At 42.4% G+C, this 15,565-nt stretch overlaps 1 protein-coding gene across 1 annotated transcript in view; it reads left to right on the forward strand.

Moving 5' to 3' along the window:
* The first annotated feature begins 8,642 nt into the window (after positions 1-8,642).
* Positions 8,643-15,565, forward strand: part of Ca10 (carbonic anhydrase 10) — a 515,736-nt gene continuing 508,813 nt past the window's right edge. The window contains exon 1 of the mRNA XM_006972007.4: positions 8,643-9,945. Within this exon, the coding sequence (XP_006972069.1) occupies positions 9,885-9,945 (61 nt within the window). The 5' untranslated portion in view covers positions 8,643-9,884. The remainder of the gene's footprint in view (positions 9,946-15,565) is intronic.

A 15,565-nucleotide genomic window follows, 5' to 3' on the forward strand; every position in this document is an offset into this window, starting at 1 on the left:
AGCCTTTCTTTAAACCTGAGAAACATTATGAAACTAAAATCCTCTATGTTGATCTGTTGACTGCAACCTGATGATTTTTTGCAGCTGGCTTAGGAAGAGGGAAAAGGCTCTGTTGGAATAAAATTCCACAGGAAATGTGTTTACATACACATATGTACCTAAACATGCATACATACACACACAAAAAAAATAAAATGGTAGCAAAGAATTGAAACCATGTTGGACAAAGAGCAGAAAGATGTAAGAAAAGAACTTTCTACTAAGATATATGGGTTTGGGTGATGTGTTTACCTTCTGTTTCAGTGACACATTGCATCGCATAACAATGAAAACATCCAGTCTATGAGAAGGTGTTTAAGGAGGCTTTATAAACAAGGGGATTGGGTGAGATAAGGGATGGATGCACACGATCTAAAATATATTCATGTTTTAAAGTTTCCATACATGTGTTTAGGGGATGTTGATCACTCCTCAAGGTGAACCCTTCCTTTTCCTCCTTTCACTTCTAACTTTATGTCCTGCATGCATAATTTTATGTAACTATACAAAATCTAGGAACAACAAATGAGAGAATAGATACAACATTTGTCCTGAGACTGGATAAGTTCATTTCATATGCTTATCTCCAGTCCTATCCACTTTTTTTCATGGTATGACTCTTACATATGGCTGAAAAGTTTCACAATATGTATGTATACCACATTGTTCTTATCCAAGTCTCAGTGGACACCTACATGTGTCTGTTAATGTTCTCTCCCAGTGATCTATGAACAGCCAGTCATCAAAACTATGAATCAAATGCCAGAGATTTGGACTCATTAATATAAGCAAATATGTCTTTTTTTATTTTTAAACCATCATTTACAGAGTGCCTGCTATTTATTTATGGCAAATAAATTTTTATTTTGTTTTAAATTCAATTTAATCAGATAAACAATGGAAAGATATTAAACAGTAAAGAAAGAAAGGAAAATGTAGAATGAATTTCACTACTTCCAAGATGATGCCTTAACGGACAGTCCAAATATTACAATCCCTGCGTGTCTTAAACTTTGGTCATTATTTATCTACTAAGCTTTGAATAGAAAATAAATCATAGTATTTCAAATGGATGAAACTCCTACTATTCTATTTTAAGGAATAAAATGCCCTAGATAAATGACAAATTTAATTATGGATGAGAAGACAGTCTCCTTTAGAAATATGATGAGTTCCAGAGGTTACTAATCCTCTAATCAAAGAGATGATGATAATATGTTCTGGTGGCATATGTCCATTTCAGCATCTGGCATTTTTCTACATAAGCAAGCTTCATCCTCTCAAATACCTTCCTGTCCCTCTTGATGGGCCAAAGTTTCCAGCAAGCCACATGAACTCACTATTGAAAAAAATGCAAAGTGTGTCATTATATAGATTGAAATGTAACAAACTTTCCATTTTCTATTACTTCACATACTCTATTTTCCATTCTTCATGAGACCTACATCTATCTGCTTATGATGAGCAGAAAATATCCATTCAAAGATGTTCACACCAAATCCCTGGAACATGGATTACAAATGTGGGAATTAAGAAATTTTATTTTATTTGTAACAGAGATTGAGCCCAGGGGCTCAACAGACTATATGAGTACTCTATCATTGATCTGTATCCCAAATCCTCCTCTTCAGAGTATGAAAAGACGTGAGGATGGAGGAGCAGAGGGTGATGTGAACACATTTCTGTAAGAAAGCCTTGGGCCAAGGAATATAGATAGCCTTAAAAACCAGAAAACAAGTCACAGAATTTCCTGAAAGAACACACCTCCCCGAGGCTCACTTTTAGGTATTTGACTTAGGGAACTCCCAGATAGTAGCATCTGATTGAAGTCACTAAGTGTGTAACAATTTGTCATAGCAGAAGCAGGAGACTAATTCCCAATTGATGTCCACAAGCCACGTCCTGAAGACAGACATCCAGTCCACCCTTGGAGGCTCTTTGCTTCCCTGTGAACACTTGGGGAGCTCCTGCAGTGAAAGAACCTATCTGTTCATACTAAGTGTTCTTACCAGAGTCTTAGTCACTGCCCACCATGCACTATGTTCTAATACAGGCCTGCCCTTTGCCACTGTCTAATCTACCCTGCATTTGGAGCAAGCATCGGAAGTTGCCAGTGCTTCTGATGCCTAAGCACAGATTTGGGATCTACTGAAACACCCCTTATCTAGCAGCCCAAGTACTGTCGTACTGTCGTGGAAATTTTCACAAAGTGTATCGCAAGAAATAACATTGAGGGATTAACATTTAACTGGTTCTTAGATGGGACTCTACTTAGATCATAGGATTGCATGCCAATTTTATCAGGAACTTTCAGTGTACCTTCTCACCCAACACAAGGTTAATACCTTGATTACCTCGCCACAGGGCTACAGTATCCAGTGTTCTCAACACCCTCCAGCATATCCTCGGAATGTAGACTCCTTAATCCTACATTCTTAGTCATGTAGACAAAATTCTTGTTCAGCCTATTCTGAAGCTCATCTCTCAAGTCCTCATTTCTATCCCCAAACTGGCCTCTTTCCAAGACTGACTGGCAGTGTAATTTCTAGTATCTTCCAGAAAAATTACATCAGTCAATAATAGGAGATTGTATGGAACCCATAGAATAATTGTTACACAGTAATCTAACATCAGTAAGATAGATTGAGGCACAGTATCGGGTTTATTTCTTTATTGCAAACCTTCCCAATTACAACCACTATTTCAATTTTCAATATCTGTCAAAATCTGGGTAAGTCATAGTAACTAACAGTTCACATAGAGCAACAGTGTAATCAATTCATCTAAGCCTAGTCCATCAACAATTTGTTATATATCTGTTTACTATTATCATGTTTATTTACTTTTCCAAAGCTTGAAATCATTTAGATAAATAATTGTTTGGAATTCCAAAATAATATTTTGGAATAATAGACATAAAGCAAACTGAACATGTTTAAAGTATATAATCAGAAAACTTGGCATAGTAAAATCAAAATAACAAATATGTGCTTTATTTTAATTTTTTGTAATCTCTCTTCTTCCCCTCCTGGGTTTCCTGAGCCTAACTCCAGTTGGCATACATTTTTGTAGAGAAACATATATTTTTGATAATCTCATGTTAATGAAATCATACTATACATACCTGTTTTGTCTTTATATTTTTTAAAGCTATTGTGACATATATATATATATATATATATATATATATATATCCATGTAAAATGATGTATGGATATAACAATAACATATATCCAGATGTGAAAAAGGCACCATCTCTAAATGCCTCAGCCTCATTGCTAAGACTTGATCTTACAGGGGCAGTGACGGAATGAAAAAAGGACAGATAGACAAACATATATAAAGAAAATCTGGAGTCAGGTGGACCATGTACACTCTGATGGAGTAACACAGACTGCATAGCAACCAGGAGCCTCAGAGCCTTCATTAAGTATAGCACAAGGGGGAGGTGTTGGCAGATTTGGTAGGAGGTCTCTGGAGGAGCAGTCTCAGGATGTAGACATCTGGGAAGAGGAAGCTGCAGTTGCTAGTTTTTGCACTACCTAGTCAACCATTTGTAAATACTCATACTTACACATACTGTTAATATTTGCACTCAGACCAGGAGAAGACTTTGTGGTCCCTCTGAGCCTCACTCCAGGGGGAGGGGCAAAATATTGCCAAATTCCATGGGCCTAAGGCATTGGTCCTTGACATGGCCATGTTCATATCAACAATACACATTCACTTCATCCACTCCTTACATATCTAGTCAGGGCTTCTTTAATTCACCACACCTAAAAGATCATTTTTTTTTCACTAAGGAGGTGACATTGCACTTCTGTGAAAATCAGCTAAACTCACATATGATGTGCAATTTCTGGACTCCTTGCTCTTCTGTTTTATTGATTTATTTTTCTGTTTTGATGAAACTACCTCATTGTTTTGATTATTATAATTTGTAAGTCTTAAAATCAGACAGTTTGAATCTTGTAGTTTCGTTTTCTTTTTTATTTTTTCAAAAAAATGAATATTTCAGGTCCTTTGTATTTTCATATAGATTTTAGAATCAGCTTGTTAATTTCCTGAATGTTTTGCTGGACTTTGGTTTTGTTTACTGATATAACCCAATTTTACCTCAGATTCATGATACTCCTGCCTCAGCTTCTGGAATGATGCGATTACAAGTGTGTACCATCATGCCTGAATTTTCTGAGATTGTGTTTGGGACCATAATAACTCATAATATACCTGGATGAAATCATTATTTTAATAGTATTGAGCTTTTTCATTCATGACTATGGCATACCTTTCTTCCTTTAAGTAACTTCAACTTTTGATAGGAAATTTATATGTATATGCACATTAGATAAAAAGAATTGAATACAAAATTCAAATAATATTTTTCCAACTGCCCCCCTCAAATCCAGAACTAGGAAATCACATGTATAGATGGCTAGTTATATAAAGTAGGCTCTAAATATTCTTTTCCACATGTATGATTGATTGTGAGTGACCTCCGAAATGCAGTCACTACAAGAGAATGAAGACTTTGCTGACACTATTTTTCTCAAGATAGTAGATATGACAAGGAGAATGAAACAAACATACAGAGTGTGTTTCAGGCCAGCATGAGCAAAATAGCATGACACTGTCTCAAAGAGAAGGAGGAGAAGAGACTAAAATATGTTGTGAGCTCTTTGTGCCTGAAAGCAGGCTAGTCAAGAAGGCAAAAAGTAAGGCAAGAAGTTTAATTTTCTGTAACTTCTCACTCCATGTGGACTGCCTTTGAGAAGCATGCCCTAATAAGTGTTAAGTCCTTACAAGTTTGACCCATCAGATGAGTCATCATTTTGGTGGGGTTCAATAAAAGAGAAGATAAAGAACTGAATGAAATTCAGCATTATCCTCTCCTAGGAAGAGGGACCGTATTTACTCTAATGTCTACAAGGCAACTGATGTTGTTTCTTTCACTTGGGCTTCATCAAAATTCTGCTCAATTTGTACAACACTTGCACTGAATTTATAATGGAGAAATGTAAAGGAACAGCAATGACATAAGATGAAAGTAGTATTGAAGGGAGATTTTTAAAGACACAACATATGAAAAAGGGGGTTGGAAAGAATACTCAGTAGTTAAAAGTACTACTGTTGCAGAAGACTAAAGTCAGTGTCCAGCACCTATATCCAAAGGCTCACAGTCACCTATAACTCCACCTCAAAGGAAACCTGTTGCCCTCTTCTGGCCCCCAAGAGCACTGCACTCACATGAACAAATTTGCATGCTTTGTGCTATGGCCACATGCGCGTCATGTGCACACACATGCACACATACAAATAAAAATTTAAAAATATATGAGAATACACTCTTTAAAATATTGAAGATAAACATCTTTAGCCTCATCCTATTTTTTCATTGTTTTGGGAATAAGAGGTAGTAATGACTACTGTGCTTTGATTTACAGATTCTTACTTAGTATTTCCTCATTGAGTTTTTATTTGGATTCAATGACGAATTTCACAGTTTACCAAAAAAAATATATTCAGCCCAGAAAACACTTTAGAAATTATTATTTCTTTCAGAAAATGCTAGAAAGGAACCCAAACCCGAGGGGTCCATTGTATTTATTGCCAGATTGCAAGGATAAGAGAATTGACCCTTGGATTTCTTATTAGAAATTATCTTGGTTGCCTAATTGCCAGCAATCATTTCTCTCAGTTTTTAAAATGTAAATAACTTTGAAATTATATAATCTACCAGTACATTTTCATCCTGTCTTTGCATGACGGACTGTCTCTACATTTGCCATGTAAAACCCTTAGACCCTTGCTAAGTACTCATGACCACAGTGTAACTTTTCATTTTATAAAGCATGTAGCAAAGTTGTGTAGTTTGGGCTGTTCGGTTATAATCGCTACACTACTTGTTAGTAGCTGTAAGACCTAAGGTAAATGGCAACTCTGTGATTGTTTTATAAGGTATTTATCTCACAGATACCTGATATGGTGGCTCAAATGCATGCCCTCCAAAATTGATCATCAATGTACCTGTATGAGAGGTGGAACTTTAGAGGAGGAATTAAGTCATAAGGATTCTACCTTCATGAATGGAGGGATTTACCCTTACAAAGGGATCAAGGGAAAGTAGTTTAATATGTTTTGCCCTCCCATCTCCTGTTAAGTAAGGGCATAGAAAGAGGCCTCCCTCCCTCCAAATATGGAATGCCCTAACCTTGGCCTTCTCCCAGCCTTCAGGATTGTAAGAAATTATTTATAAATTTTGTGGGCTGTGTTATTTTGTGAAAGCATCACAAATGGACTAAGACAGGATGTAACTGGTTACTAATTGAGATAATTCATGCTAGGGACTCATCAACGTATGGTCTATAGAAATTAATCAATACATATTTTAAGCTAATGAATTCAAGAGTTTACTTTTGAAGATACATTGTAACCAAGTAAAAATTAAACTTTTACAGTGGTAAAGGCAGGTTTAGGCAGGAAAAAGGGAATAATAATTATTTACTATCATTGGTCTTAAGGCAAAATGTAGTTGAAGCACAGCCTCTGGGCTTTTAGAAAAGCATCCATTATGCTTTTCAATTTAAAAACCATAACACTGTACTACAGTGCTTGATATATGAAATCAACCACTTGATATTTGCATAATTCGTTAATAAATGGAAGGACTGTGGTATCAAAACCCAGTCACCTTGTTTGGACTTCCAGAGAGAAAGCGCTCCTGTTGGCAGTAAGTGAGCTTGGAGAACAGAAGGTGGGTCGCTGTCCGCGGTACTGAACTCTCCCTAGGAGGAATCTGTTCTTGTTTGGCAAATGGCTTTCTTCTCTCTGCTCAAAAATCCCTTTCATGCAGTCTACTTTCAAGGCACGGAGACAAACACTCCCCCATATGTTTCCCAAATGGGCTAATTCTCACCATCTCTGAATCTTTTAATGTTCTCAAGTCTCAATGTCTTTCCTGCTGAGCCTCAAAGTTCTCTACCTAAAAAAAATCATGGATTTATTTCATCTGAGCCTCGATTTTTAATGCGTTGGCCACCTGGAGTCCTTGGCTGTCAGAGAGAGAGAGAGAGAGAGAGAGAGAGAGAGAGAGAGAGAGAGAGAGAGAGAGAGAGAGAGAGAGAGAGAGAGAGAGAGAGAGAGAGAGAGAGAGAACCGTCGGCCACACCTCCTTAAAGAGTAGGCAAGTCTGCCAGCGGTTCTTTTTTAGAATCCCCGGAGGCTGCAGAACCACACACTCTGGCTCCTGCAGTCAGCCAGCAGCTTTCCTTCCTCTCTCAGCACCCCCACCCCTCGCACCCCGCCGCCCCACTTCCCAGTACAAAGAATCTTTAGACTCCCTAGACTCCGTTCAAGAATCCGGGGAGCCCTCTGGTGTAGCTACTTTGGCTCTTATGCCGCACCCTTAGATACCACACAGTCTGGATGCCTCATTCACTGTGTTCACTGGATCTAACTGTGCAGACAAACAACGCGGTTTTTGCCACCACCTCCTTCCTTTCCATTTATCCACCCTTTCTATGCTTATTGGACCGAAGCTTACAGTGAAATGGCTTCTAAGCATCAGAAATTTAAAAGTACAAAAATATTCCCCGGGGTTGTGCGTGTGTTGCTGTGTGTGTTCATCCGCGCTTATGCAAAACCTCCCAACGTCACACTTCGGGATCCGGACAAGTGCCTCGAGAAATCCCAGATCTTTCCAGGGATTCCCTCTGCTCTAACCTCCTCTTTTTCAGCACCCTAAAAGAGGTAGGTCTGGGGCTCTCGCCAACCACTCCTGCAGTGATAGCCGCACACAAATCTGCTGCAGTTTTTCCTCCACTGTTCGCTCCCAGTCCTTTTAGGCGAACAGTCCGGAGCGCAGGTTTTCCGTGCATTTACCCTGCATCCGCACTGCATTCCCAGGCAGCCTTTCCCGGGCTAGACCTTCTGCGGACCGGCTGGCTCCGGTTCCGCCAGGGTGGTGGGTGGTGCTCTCACCGCCCCCTCCTTCCCTTGGGACTCGGGAGAGCCGCGCGCTGGGCAAGAGTGCGCGCGCGCGCGGGCTTGCTGGGGAAATCTTCCCTGGAAGCTGCCGACCGTCGCTGACCGAGAGTATCCCGGGGCCCTGCAAAAGCCACCAAAGCGTTAGAGAGCGTCTCTAAAGAAAAACGGCGAATGAAAATTAAGAAGGGAAACCCGTTTCCCCGGCGGCCTGGTTTCCGATGGTATCGGATCCTCGCGTAGCTGATCCGGTAGGGACGCGCTTGACCGCCGCTGAAATCCGGACTTAGAGCGATGGTTGCGAGAGAAGGGAGGTGAGGGACTTGCGGGCAAGAGTTGCACCTGGTCTGGGAACCTGCAAAGAGAATTGTGGGGTGAGTAGCCTTTTTCTAGTATCCGAACAGGAAGAGGGAAAGAGGGAGGAGGGGGGCAGGAGCGGGACGAACAGGAGAGGGCAGGGAATGGATTATGAAAGAAAAAAAAAAAATCCTTCAAATTCCGCTGCAGAAGGAGAAAGTACAGCACAATCCTCTAAGGATGAGTCCCGCATGGCTTTTCTGTGCGGAACCAGCAGCCGCGAAGTTCTTTTAAAGAGAAAAGAAACTCCAAGCTCCTGGAAGGGAACCGGGGCAGCCGGGTGGGGCGGAGCTCCAAGGCGGGTTCCTAGGGTCCAGCGGCCACCGTGGCCTGAAGTGCTGACGCCCGGCTCCTGCTCCTTATGGCCTCACCGCCCCACCCGGGACGGACTTTTGCCTCCGCCCCCCGGTGCCTAGAGGCCCGACTGACGTGGGGACTCCGGGTGGCGGCGCGGACGCTCACCTGGCGGAGCCTTCTCCTCCCTCTCCTCCTCCTGCCCCCGCCCCCACCTGCCCTCCTCCTCTCCGAGTGGGAAAGCGTCGGGATCCGTAGGCGAGGAAATAACGACCCCTGCAGTTGCATTGCGGAAAATCTCGGCGGCGGCGCTAGTTGCGGGCGATGGAAGCAAGGCAACTGCGGGGTCTGGGGAGCCCTGGAAAACAGCAGAAAAGCAGAAAGCGCGCGTGCAACGTGGGGAGCCAGTGAGCCTCCCGACGCGCCCCAGTCGCGAGAGCCCAACCTTGGGCTCGCCGTCCTGGAAGCATCGCCCGAACCGGCCTGGAGGGCGGCTGGCGGCGAGCGGACTTGGGGAGCAGGGAGGGTCAACGGAGGCTGATGGTGACCCGTGTTTTCGGGCAATAATCCCCGCTTCTCTTTCTTTCTCTGTGTGCCGTGTCCCCTCCTCTCCCCCCTACCTCCGGAAGCAGGAGAACAGGCCAGATTGGAGCCAGCAGCCATCCTCTGACCATGCCCTGGTGAAGGGGGCGGACTTCGAGGGCAACTTGTCGCGGACTACCTGGGCTCAGCTAGCATACGGGAAGAGGCCAAGAGCCCGGAACTGCACTGCTCGGCCCGGTGGGGGGCTGTTGTCTATGTCTTCTTGGGGCGCCCGGCGGATCGGGGTCTCGGTTTTGCAGAAAGAGCCCAGTGCTGGTGGCTTCAGGTGGCTGACACCGCCACCACCGCGGTCGCCTCAAGTGCTGTTTCCACCTTTGGTGAGAGGAGCAGAGACGCAAGAGCGGGGAGACCTCCGAGGCAGAGAGGCATCGGACATGTGTCAGCACATCTGGGGAGCACATCCAAAGAGCCCGAGGGGAGATTTGCCAAAACAATTCAAACTGCGTTATTGATCGTGGGGGTGACTGCCCCTGGCTGGCTGTCGGGCGGGAGCGCGAGTGTGCGCTCTCTGGAGAGTGTGTGCGTGTGTGTATGTGTGTGCCGTGTCGGGCTCCCCCCTTCCCCCCTGTTTTCCCGTCGAGTGATGCACCTGGAATGAGAATCAGAGGATGGAAATAGTCTGGGAGGTGCTTTTTCTTCTTCAAGCCAATTTCATCGTCTGCATATCAGGTACGGGACGTGCTGGTGTCATGGGCGGGTGGTGTGTTCTATGGTGGTATTTGAAATGTATCAAATTTTATCCTGTGTAGACTTAGGGCGGGAAGTGAGGAGGTGGTACGGCCCTTTTTCTTTCCATGGCTTTTGCTATCTTCAGAATCAAAAACCTTCTAAACCCAAGGGTGTATGCACGGGCGTGTGTGTGTGTGTGTGTGTGTGTGTGTGTGTGTGTGTGTGTGTGTGTAGGTGTGTAGGTGTGCTGCTGTGGATAAGATCTTTGTGGCGTCCTGGAAGGGAGAAGGGATGGAGACTGAAAAAGAAGAGGTAGATGGGTGTTGATTCTCAGCTTTCCTGGCTGAGAACTCTGGCGCCGAAATCTGAGCCTGGGCACCACCCCCGTCCCCCCCCCCCCCAACCCCTGGCTTTCAAAGTTCCCAAACTCAGTGGTTCCTGGCTGGCAAAATGGATGCAGAGCCTTGCTCTGGTATCTAGGCACTTTAAAGGAGACTGCAGGAAGATGCGGGACTGGGGAATACCAGGAGAGACTGAAGTGATGTGCAAGTCCTCTCTGCCTCTCCAGATGTTGAAGAATGTATTGTGGTGTATGAAATCCAGTGGCACAGCCCTCCCACCCTCAAACACACCTGAAGCAGTACAGTATTAGAAACACTGCTTTAGATTAAAGCCTTAATTCCCAGTAGCAAGGCTGTGCTGGCTCAGTGGTTGATCACGGTCTACTTGTGCTAGCTTGTGTGTGTGTGTGTGTGTGTGTGTGTGTGTGTGTGTGTGTGTGTGTGTGTGTTTTCAAATAAGAATCCAGGGTGTTGAGGTGTCTGGGGTAGGGCTTGTACCTGCCTATGCCTGAGTATTGTGTGTTGGGAGGAACTGTCATTTCCAAGATGTGTCTTTCTTGGTGCTGGAATTTAGGGTTGGAGGGAACTGTGTAGATATTCCCGGCTTTTGGCTCCTCCCATTGACCAGCACCCACTCCATTTCCCTTGCACCTGCCATGTAAGCACTCAGGGTGTAGCCCATTTGCGGTTCTCCCTTCTGCCTGCATTCCCTCTGCAGAATTAGGGACTGAGCCAACTTCCCATGAAGTCTCCATAGGTAGATGAGCAGGAGCCCTGCCTCTGTGAGCAGACACACTTGACCAGCATTGGAGTAAGACAGGTTTCCTGCCTCCTCCTTTAGCCCTTGCCAGTCTCCACCCCCTAAATCAGACTATTAAAAGCCCTTCTGTGTTTTCTTTACTTTGGACCCAGTTCTAAATACTGCTGTTTAATTTCAATCTTCTCTAAAGACAGAATGGGAATCTGTTATGTGAAATCATGTTTGGAGCTTGGCCACCCTACTAAGAAACATGCTGCTGTAATACTTTAGTGAGTTACATCCACATAGAAGACAAGAGAAGTCTGGGGTCACACACACACACACACACACACACACACACACACACACACAATGGGAATTCTCTTACTCTATTGTGTATCTCCCAGTATAAGTATTAAGGCGACTCTTGAGGGTTTATGAGTCCTATGCCCAGGGATAGACTGGGTGGCATCTCATAAGACCACATTATACATCTTTCACTCTATCTCTCCCTCTTTCTCTTGTTCCGTACTATTTCATTCTCTTGAAAATACACTTTTCCACCCTCTCTGTAGTATCATAAATCATTTTCAGAAGAGCCATCTAAGTTCCTGTAAGATTGGATAAAGTATAACATTCGGTGAGGGGCTGGGCTTAAGTATCCTCTTAGTCCCCAGCCTGGACCCTTAATCTTGCCTAGCAATGACATGGAGGTGGGGGATCAGCTGAGCAGGAGTCTGTTTTTAGCCTCAGAAAGAGTTATTAGTGGGATACCTGTCCTGGCTGCATTTGATTTGGTGTGTCAGCAGCTAAATTATTCAGATAGAAACACGAGGAGGAGGTTATTTCCACCCCAGAAGAAGTGTTATTGAGTGTGTGGCCTTTCACATGTATTTACGAAATGGTCGTCATTGCAATGTAATGAGGGGGATAAAAGTGTAAGCAAAATGGGTAGCTGTTAGCTAAACAGAAAACTAGGTTACCACTCCAAGTGCTCAATTAGGGTCTGCATTGCTTTGCACTTCATGAAGATATGTAGGCAAAGATGCAGCATCCTCTGCTTTGTATTTACACATCCCACATTTGACTTTAAAAGCCGGTTCTGCGTCTCTAGCCAAGGGGTTTTCCTCCTATCAGCACAACTGCATATCCAGTGAAGTTCATTTATGTCTAAATTATGATTAGTGATATAATCATGACTCACAATTGCCACAGTTTGGGGACTTCAACTTTTTTTTCTCTTCCCATCTGACAGCCTGAGGATGTGTTGGAATTTGATGTGCTAAGGTTGAATAATTGTGCCTTGGAGAGGGCTCAGTGGGTCTTTCATTTCTGTTTCCATGATTTGCAGTTTTAATTTACTCATGAATGAGTTTTACCAAAAGGAACAAAAATCCTCGGATCATAGAATTCACTATCATGCATTTTAAAATATAAATAGGGTGGGAGCATTTTTCACCATGTTAGGAGGAGCCTCCCTGGCCAGTAAATGGGTGCTAATCCAATCCATACTGCATTACCAGACAGTGAAGGAGGGTGCGTTGTTAGGTTTGACTTTATTATTGAAGAGCATAAGGCTGGGGAAGGCCAGTAAAAATCTGCAGTAGGAACATTTTACAGGAGGAAAATACTGGCAGTAACTTGGCCTATGGAAGGTATGTGTAGTGGATTTCACTTGGTAGCCTTTGCTGTCAGGAATACTCTGGGCTTTGTAACTAAGCATTTTGTTAGCAGAAGGTTTACACACACACACACACACACACACACACACACACACACCAAGGAATTTCCCCTCTGTATTATTTGGCTATGTCATATAAAATATAGATATCTGGATTCGGTCTATTTAGTAGTTATGCTAAATATTCTGGTTGGCAAAGGGACTAAGAGCCCATTTGGCCAGAATTAGCTTGCTGCTGAGTAAGAATCATGCATATCTCCCACTGGAGGGATTATACCAATTTTGGCAAGTGAGTGACAGCACAACATGGCTTAAAAGGGAATGCCATGGTCTGAGAATTAGATGCAGATCTCATTTGGCTAAAGATGTAAGGTAGCAGGGGTCTGTAGAGAGACCAGGGAAGGAAGAAGGGGGAAAGAGGGTTGACAGAGAGAAGAAAGGAGGGGAGGCAGAGAAAGAAACGACAGTGAATATGCTTTCTCTCTGTGCCAGCTAGAGGACCATTCCCTTTCTGCAAAGGCAGCTTAGACCAATGAGAATGAATACTGAGAATTGGAAGGTGGGAATTTCCTGGTCAAAAGACAACTGCCTGATTTGACTCCTGTGTTGTACTCCACTTCCCCACTTCTGTGACTTCACTGTGTACCAGTTTGTTCACAGTAACAGCAATGACCATTGAATTATGAGACACCATCACACATTTTAAATTTAATATGGATGTTTTGATTTGTTCCTTTTTAGAATTTGTGGAGGGTAATTTTATAGCTGGGGCAACCAAGATCCACAAAGAACTAGAGAACTCACATCCAGGTCTGAGTAAAAAATATCCATATATCATTTAAGTTTTAGTTCAAGACTTCTTTCAAGTTTGATTTTTTTCTATTTATTTGATTTTTTTAATTTTGTTGTCTCTAATTGGAAAAATAAATTATGCTAAATGAATGTTTCTCTTCAAGAACTTGGAAGTCAAAATTTAAGGCAATTATACTGTAAATTTAGAAATCCTGGTAACATTTGAGTTGAACTTAAATCTGTCCATCAAACAGATGAAACTATCACCCAAGTACCTCAGTCATCTTTTAATCATCATTCATTATAAGCAAATACTCCTTCTCTAATCTAAAAACTAAAATTTTTGTGTATAGAAATGAAATAATAGTAGGGTTGTACATTATTATATGGATTAGATGAGATAATAAATGCTGTTTAATCATTTTTTCATTTAACATAGTATCTGGCACCTAGCAAGCATACACTAATATCAACTATTATATATTTTCTACAAATGTAGTCGTATATAGATTTGATTCACACAGAGTAGAACTTCACTTTCTTCCATGTTGGTTTCATTAAAAGCAAAAAAGAACCATCAGTCAGGGACTAGGGAGATGACTCACTTGTTACAGTCCTTGCTGCACAAGCATGAAACCCTGAGTTCAGACCTCCAGCACTCCTTGTAAAAGCACAGTGGCATACATTTGTATTTCCCATGTGAGAAAGTGAAACAAGCAGATCTCCTGAGCTCACAAGTAGGGAGCTTAGCTGAATCAGTGAGCCCCAGGTTGAGCGACAGACCCAGTCTCAAAAAATAAGGTGGAATGCCATTGAGGAAAGCACCCAATGCTGACCTCTGATGTCCACATGCATGTGTATAAGCATGCATATGCATATGAATGCCAACCTACATACTTACAACACACACACACACACACACACACACACACACACACACACACACAATCAGCCTGTACATTTTGTAACATACAACATGAATCCCACTTTCAAGTTCATGAGTTCCTTTGAGCTTGGTTCAGTTGTCTCTGTAGACACCTTGCTCACATAATCCCTCTTCTCTTTGACTGGACTACCAGAGCTCTGCCTGGTGTTTGGTTGTGGATCTTTGCATCTGCTTTCATCAGTTACCAGATGAAGGCTCTATGATAACAGGGTATTCAGCCATCTGATTACCAGGGTAGGCCAATTCAGGCACCCTCACCACTATTGCTAGAAGTCTAATCTGGGGTTGTACTTGTGGATTCCTGCCTTGGACAAATCACAATTGTGTCTTAATTGACCTTCTCATGCAAGCAAGACAAACAGCATTAGATTTTAATGCATTACCAGGAATGTTCTCTACTCATTTCTTTTACTCAATATTAAGTGAGATGAGACTTAAGTCTTGGGAAGTCTTAAGTATCACCTAGTCACTGTGTAGTGCTTATTGCCAAGATCAACAGACTTTTCCACATTCTTTGTATGTGTTATAAATCAGTATAGACTCCTCTTTAAAGTTCCTCCAAATTAGAAGACAGTGTATACATTCACTATGACTTGAAATAGGATATTCAATTAAATAAAATTGAGCTCCTCTCCAACAGGATGATTGTGTCATTAGCAATATGATGCCTTTAAATCATTTTCCTGTGTGATGTTATAGTCAACCATGGATAGATAAACATCATCCTAGATGAAAGTCCCAAGGCAGTTGGCGTAGAGAACCAGGCAATAAGAAATCCCAAGAGGGGAAGAGAAATGTCCATATGGAGAAATCATCCCTTGGGTAAGGAGAGATTGGCGGACATATGAAGAAACCAGGACCAAACACTTTGTCTCATTACCTGCATTAAGTATTTTGTATTTGTATTTGAGATTTCAGTTCAGAAGAGAGCCAAATGCCATAAGTTCTTAAAAAAAAAAAATACGGATGTCAAAAGGTTCACCCTACAATCCAACCCTCCTCTAGTCACCTTTATGGCATAGGCAATTGCCTCTACTTCTTATTCCTGGGTTCCTCATTTATCAAATACAATTTTTATTTGCATTACCTATTTTTGTTTTGTTATTTTGTTTGTTTGTTTT

Source organism: Peromyscus maniculatus, chromosome 8 (genome assembly GCF_049852395.1).
Source record: "Peromyscus maniculatus bairdii isolate BWxNUB_F1_BW_parent chromosome 8, HU_Pman_BW_mat_3.1, whole genome shotgun sequence".
NCBI classification, from domain to species: Eukaryota; Metazoa; Chordata; class Mammalia; order Rodentia; family Cricetidae; genus Peromyscus; species Peromyscus maniculatus.